Genomic DNA, 7206 nt, shown 5'->3' on the forward strand with positions numbered 1-7206 from the left:
TTTGAGCAATCTCCAAACCCTCGATCATCATACACAAAATATCGAATTTCAAAATTTACAATCTCGATAATTTTAATAACTACACCAAAACACATAACCTAAGCCATATTCATCCACTATACAATTTGTAATTGTAGATTGCCACATAATTATACAAACAAATGGCTGTTCAGAAGAAAATAATATACATTCGTACAAATATATTTACATATAGAACATGTTTTTCCGTTAGGTAAATCACAAGGTCTTGAGTAGTTCCTCATACCATGGCCTATGAACATTGGATGTTACAGCTGCCACAACAATCAGTACATCTGCAGCCTTGACCAAATTATCTGCAAGAAGAGTGGCACCAACTGGCCGAAGAGATGCCTCTGTAAGTTCTCTTCCCTTTTTTCCATTTCCTCCAAAGACAACCCCTCTTGCAGCTAGATAAACAGCACGAGAAACCCGTTTGAAAATGGCATCACCAGCTTGAAGGCTTTTCCCCAGCATCCTTGCCATAATCTGCTTCCTCGCCTCTAGTTTCTCTGGGCATGAATGATGTTCGCTATATTCTGCGCACCCACTTAATGTTTCAACAATGTCTGGTATACCAATGTCCTCAACAGTTTCCAGTAGGCTAGAGAGCTGATTTACACATCTTAATGCTATTGTATCCATGTCGAGAGCATTAGTCACTAAGTTCTCGTTCGAAAGAGTTTGACGAAGAACCAAACAACTGTAAAACATGATAACAAATTTATTAGTCACATATGCATTGACAGTTGGAAGAGAAACATGTTTGCATACGTTGGCAGTGAACAAGTTCGATGTAATATAAATAACAGGCAGAAGCCATGCAATCCAGTGAGCAAAAATCATACCACGAGGATGAAACATCATGAACTTTGCATCCATGAATGATAAATCATATAGTGTGTGGGTGAGAGAGAGGTGGGGAACTTGAAAGACTGTACATGATGACTCAATTTGTACTAGAATAAATAATAAAAGAAGATAATGATAAGCTGGAAAAATCTTTTTCAAATTTCCAATGACATCAAATAGGAAGTTGAGGAAATCAGGAGACGCCACACATGATGAGCTCACTTACCAGGTAGACATTACTATTATCTTTTGAAATTGAGACTGAACACCCCTTAGCCTGGAGAGATTCATCTTAAGAGTTTCAGGCAAAACTTCAAGGCTCAGACCACCTACTTCACACACTAGCTTTAATAAGCCAAGTCTAATTAACAAATCAATTTCTTCACCCACGCACTCTGGTAATTGTTCTCCTGGAAAAGCCGAATCTGTGGAAGAATTTAAAAAGACAATTAAGCAATAAATCAATTGATAGATGAGCCAAACCATCATATTTATTCTTTTCCACAGCAGAATAAATAAATAAATAAACAAGTTGAGTTACCAATTAAGTCTATTGAAGAGGCTTGTGAGCTGATTTTTGTTCCAGAAATTTTGCCTCCAGTCCGGAGAGTGGTAGGAGGAAGTCCAGAAGAAGGTTCCTTATTTGTCACAACAGATAAAGAATTATTGTATTCATGCCACTCCTGCTCTACCATCACTTTCACAGATGAAACCCACTGCCTTGTAATTGGCAAAGAAGTAGAGGCTAGTGCAGGAGAACCATGCCTATCAATGAAAGCTTTTCTCAGATACTCTATACCGGCATTGCCCTTAATGAGTGGTTCTACCATCCTCAGACGTGCTCTGCTAATCTCCCTCTTAAGAGTCTGCTAAAAATATCAAGTTAACTTTATAACATGGGATGTAAAAATTCAAGTTTGTTGGCTTTGTATCACGAAGGATTCTAATACTCACAAGAGTAAGGAGATATAGAAAGCAGGAGAAGAATCACAAAAATATGAAGGGGTTAATGCAAAGTCAATACTAGCAGCACTGAAGTAGAAAAGTACATTTGTGTATCAAATATGTTTTGCCGTGGTATCAAAATACAAGAACTTCATTATGTATTATCAATATTCTGAAAACAGATAGTTCCAAAGAATATTTAATTCGGTAAACAATCATCTCCACATTTGAATTGATTGGAAGATACAGAAAGGATCGGAATTATGAAAGGAAATGATGACATTGTTCAAAACCTGGTTGGAATAATCATACAGGGAACTTCAAGTTTCAAGCTAAAGATCCAAAAAGGCAAAAATAAATATGCTTAATATTTTGTAATATCAATTACTTAGCAGGATCCACACTCATTTCAGACCATGTAAGCAGAAAGCACAGATTTTTTACTAAAAGAAAAGGCAAAAACAAAAAAAAAAAATGCAAGCCCTTGAAGTCAAATACACACCTGAATCTGCTGCAAAACAAACCGCAGACCCTTGGTTATGGCAAGGGCACATGAAGCTTTTGATTTGTCTTCAGCTTGTAAAATGTCTCCTAGTTCTTTCAAAAACTGGTAATGTATAGTCTTCATATCATCTTCCTTAGCTGGAGCAGAAAGTTTCCTTAAAGTCCCTAATGCAAACTCTAGAACCTTTCCAAAATAATCCACATCTAAATCACCTGATCTCAGCATCTTCGTAGAATGAAAATAGAAAAAAAGAAAGGAGATGGAAGTCAAGAAAATATTTCGATTAGGGATTGAGGAAAACTCACCAATTTGCACTAAATGGAATAGTTAGTTAGCTATTTACCTGTTCGAGAATATCAACATCGATACTTTCATTAATTTCATGTTTCCAACTTTTAGGAGACATGTGACATAGTTCGTCTCGTACTTCTGTAACAAGTTTAAGAATCCAGCTGAAGTCGGATTCATTGCCTTTCATGGACTCCATGACACCATCCCAAAAAGCTTTTTCAATAGTCTCTCTCACATTCGCCTGTTCAAGGAAAGATGAATTTTTATAAATACTTCATAATCTTTACACAAATTGCTTAATAGTCGATACTAATAAGTTTATGTACCAACCTTAAGACTGTTTTGACCCTCATTACCATCTGTCAAACTATCAACAACACCAAGGTGTTGATCATGGAGAATTTCGTTTACAAGCAGCTCATTCTCACCAACTACTAAGGTAGTAGGGCTCAAATGACCATCTGTACCACTTTTGAAAGACAAAGAAGAACTGACTTCATTGGCAAGGTCAGATTCATCTTTGTCAAAGACAATATGATTCATTGGACTAGAGCTTTTATGAGTGTCCGTGAGATTGCTCGTTTCAGCAGATACAGATACTGAAGAATCACCCAATGAAGCAGGGTGAAAAGAAGATAAACGGGCAGATTCCTTTGATCCAGCATATCTGGACCGTACCTCAGAGAGAGCAGCTTCCAAGTTTTCAAGTCCTTGATTACCACTTAGCTGCTGCAATTTTTCCCTTAGTATTTTCTGATTTTCTGTAATCTACCATCAACCAATAAAAAACATATTACAATAATAATAAGAATACAACTGTGGGACTTACTTATAGGGAAGAAAAAAGATGCACTAACAAATGATTTTGAAATCAGAATACCTTATTTTGGATAGTCTTCATATCAAGTTCGGGAGTCAACTTACAGGATTGCATAGAAAGCTCAAGTTGGCAAGCCGCTCTCACCAAATCATGCTCTAACAACTTAGCGTCGGTATCTTTCCATGCAACGAAGTGCAACAGGTACAAACGCCATGCTTTATCAAAGGCTTCTAGCTGGGATGTGAAAGTAATTGTGCTGGATTTGGGAGCTGTATCTTTGTGGGGAGTCTTATTTGACCCCTGTAATATAATTTTAAGTAATAGCTCAAATTCACAAATTAAATCAGTTGCAGACTGGGCCAGATCATTCACACTCTCTCTTCTCCCACTAAAAACTGTCTCTGGGTGTCCCAAAATCATGTATGCACAAAGAAAAACTCTTACTGGATACCTTGGCAATGCAACTGAACTTAAAGGGGTTTCATCACTAGAATGAATGTTCTTAGATTCCTCGTTGATGTTAATGTTTTCCTTACTGACTGGTGAAGCAACACGCTGTAGAAGGTAATCAATGTTCTCCAAACTAGGAAGACTGCTGCCAGTAGCTGCTCGTGAGATCAAATATCGACTCTCTAGACGATCAAGTAATGCTTTCGTGCTTCGAATAGTTGTAGCTGATTCAATTTTAAGGGCAAGCTGCTCAAATGACATTGACTTAACAGATTCTTCACTAATTGCTAGAGCCTCAAAAGCTTTTGCTAGGGCAAGAGTAGTCTTCCTTGGATGCAAAAACCGCCTTGCAGACCTACAAATGCAAAAGAATAAGGGGCATGAAAAAGTTGTATTTAGCATGGCATTTGATCTTTTAAAGTATTTCTTTTTCTTCTGAAAATAAACTCTGAGAAGGATAAATAATATTGTAGTTATTCAAGAATTTAAACATGGTGCTATACCCCTATCCTAGGAAAGTTGACATATTTACTTTAACATTGTACGAACTGATTAGGTGGTCAAGTAAGAAGAGATATAATTACAATCAGGTAGGTAAAATTCACAAATAACGAAGAAAGTCGGCTCTATTAAATAGAGAAAAAGAGGTGGCTGGTATTCTGAATTTACACCTAAGACTTGAGTCAAGTGAAATAAAAATAGAAGACTTTTCCTTCAGCATTACTAGGCGGTGATAACTTTCTATGACTGAAAGCCAGATAAATTCCAGCACTTCAGTAGGAATCCAAGCTTTTTATATGGTTCAAATACGCAGCAGTAGTCTTCAAACGGGTTTTGTAATATGATACATATGATAAAAAAAAAAATACGGAGAATTCTAAGATTAGACAGCTTAATTAAATTCACCTCTCTCATGCAAAAATTTCAAAGTAACCGTAAATTCACAATAAAAACAAATACAGTTGAAGAGGGCATCACTAGACAAAAAATCCCGATTTCAGTTCTACAAAAAAAGCCATAATTGACATAAGAAATACTCTAATTATCCCCGCAAAACCAAATTCTAGTCAGCTATGACCGAAATATGAATGAATGACAGTATTTAAATCTCAAAAGGCACTGACATGAACGATTGTTAATGCATCGAGATATGACTTAGCACCTTCATCAGAGTTATGACCCATGTCATGTCAAACTTTCCTCTTCTCATCCTCTAATTTGATAAATTCCACACTTCAGACGAGGAAATGGTGTATGCCAGATCCTTAGCAACACATTCACATGCTCTACGTTGATAGTGTGAAAAGTAACTACATACGTAGGATGCATAAGCCAGTTAGTTTGGAGATGGAACCTCATGCATCTTAACCACAAAATTCCTAAATTTTAACACTATGCACTATTTTCTAGGACTCGTAGCATCTTACAAGGTCTGGCTGACCATTCTATTTCTAGTAGAGATAAGACACTAATATCAGTTAAAGATGGTATAATTGGCCTGACATATTACTCCGATTGAGTAGTAGTGTTGTATCTGTAATTAGGAGAGATAAGAAGCAAAACACAAGTTGGTTCTCCCACCCCCCTCTTCTTTCTTTCTTAGCATGATCTAAATATGTTCAAATATACAGCCGCACTAGGTTTATATATTAAGAATTGTCTTATTTTATACAGCTTTTATATATACATATATATATATATATATATATAGAGAGAGAGAGAGAGAGAGAGAGAGAGAGAGAGTTTACCTTTTCTGCTCGGCACCTTTAAGATTTGGTTCATGTCGCTTACCCAGATCTTCGTCCGCAGATGAGGGAGACGAATCTCTCGACTTTGGCACAGCCTTTTTCGACAACAGCTCGTAGAATTGCTGCACGGTTCAACAGATAAGTTTGAACGGAATGGAAGAAAGAAGAAGAAGAAGAACATTTATTTGAATTAGGAATCAGTGTTGAATTGAGGGAGATACCTGTCGTCTTTGATTTGCTTGATTGAGTTTGGATTCAATGTGTTCAGCAGTAATAGGCGATTTGGAGACCATAAGACGGCGTCTGAGCCTTGGAGGAAGGTTTGGAGAGAGAGAGTTAGGAGACACTGGCGACCCCTTTTCCTTTTCTCCATCTTCCGCAGGAAAAGTCATTGCGATACCTCGCGTTTTCTCCGACATTACTATTGCAAATCTAATTTGGATCTCAACGGTGATCAGTTTCAAACTGTCTTATTTCAATCTTTGTTTTAAATTATGTTAACGTATTTAAGGAAATAGAAGAAGAAAATAAAAGAGAGAAATGAGCGTTGTTACTTACTAGACCATTCCCGGATATTTTGAGAAAAATACAGAATGTCTAGAATCTTCTTTTAGTTTCCGGTTTTAGCATAACGGATAGTTGTTTCAGTTTGAATACCGGCTGGGTCCCATGTCATATTTCTTTTGGGACGGATCTCATCTACCCCTAAAAAGGAGATGGGATGGGAATTTCTAATAGGATATTTTTTAAAACAATGAATAATTAATAGTGCATATGGTAGAATTGTAGTTACCTAGGGATAATGGCGATTTCTAGAATTCTCAAGAGGCATGTTTCTCTATCTCCGTCTGGTATTCACGTTGGGTTTCTGGTCCACCCTCCACGATGGTGTGGTGGCAATCGGGTCTGGGTTCCTCCTTCCTTCTTTCATCATTCCTCTGTTCAGAGCATTAATTGTGATATTAATGTCTCTGATGATTATTATCCCCCAAAGATCCTTTTTGCTGGAACTTTTCAATGCATTAAATACATTTTTCCTTTCCCACAAGTTTTAGAGGCTTTATTGGCAAACCCTTATTTGTCACTAATCCTCATTTATTTACACCATCAAATCAATAATCTCCCTAAAGATATGTTTCTCCTAATAGAGGAGGCGGCGAGAAGGCGAAATGGTGATGATGAAGCCTGGGGGATTGGGATGACTTGCGAAGCTACTCAGGAGGCTACTGCCAGGGATAAACCAAGAGTCTTCTTGAAAGGTCTGGTATTTTTCATATATAAATCGCGTTTTCGTTCAAGTTTATGCATTGTTTTTGTTTGTTTTTCTCTTCTGTCTGGGTCGAAACTTTTTTCTGTGTTCACTATGAATTATCTAAGTTCTAGTCCTGTTCCTCCTTTGATGCTTACCCCTGATGAAAACATGGTCTATACCATGACTGAAATTCAGGATGACTCCCCCACCGATATAAGTCTTCTTCTTAAACTCTGCACCGTTAAACACTTTAACCGAGCTTCCCTTATTAAAACTCTGGCTCCGATTTGGACTTCTCAATGTCGTTTCCCTGTTACTATCTCTG

The 7206-nt window shown here is 37.2% G+C and overlaps 1 protein-coding gene across 2 annotated transcripts; it reads right to left on the minus strand.

Moving 5' to 3' along the window:
• On the minus strand, positions 1 to 6345 carry LOC115716073 (uncharacterized). Of its 2 annotated transcripts, none has more exons than XM_030644776.2 (9): positions 5851 to 6345; positions 5630 to 5751; positions 3492 to 4236; positions 2942 to 3379; positions 2664 to 2852; positions 2318 to 2545; positions 1412 to 1736; positions 1097 to 1295; positions 1 to 721 (listed from the first exon to the last, which is right to left on the minus strand). In XM_030644776.2, the coding sequence occupies exons 1-9, from the start codon at positions 6046 to 6048 to the stop codon at positions 238 to 240; spliced, it is 2928 nt and encodes a 975-aa protein (XP_030500636.2). In that variant the 5' UTR covers positions 6049 to 6345; the 3' UTR covers positions 1 to 237. The 2 variants fall into 2 exon arrangements, with proteins under 2 accessions (XP_030500636.2, XP_060971486.1); XM_061115503.1 differs by having other exon boundaries at positions 1412 to 1739; positions 5851 to 6267.
• Between the last annotated feature and the right edge of the window lie 861 nt (positions 6346 to 7206).

This window comes from Cannabis sativa, chromosome 5 (assembly GCF_029168945.1).
Source record: "Cannabis sativa cultivar Pink pepper isolate KNU-18-1 chromosome 5, ASM2916894v1, whole genome shotgun sequence".
Lineage (NCBI taxonomy): Eukaryota > Viridiplantae > Streptophyta > Magnoliopsida > Rosales > Cannabaceae > Cannabis > Cannabis sativa.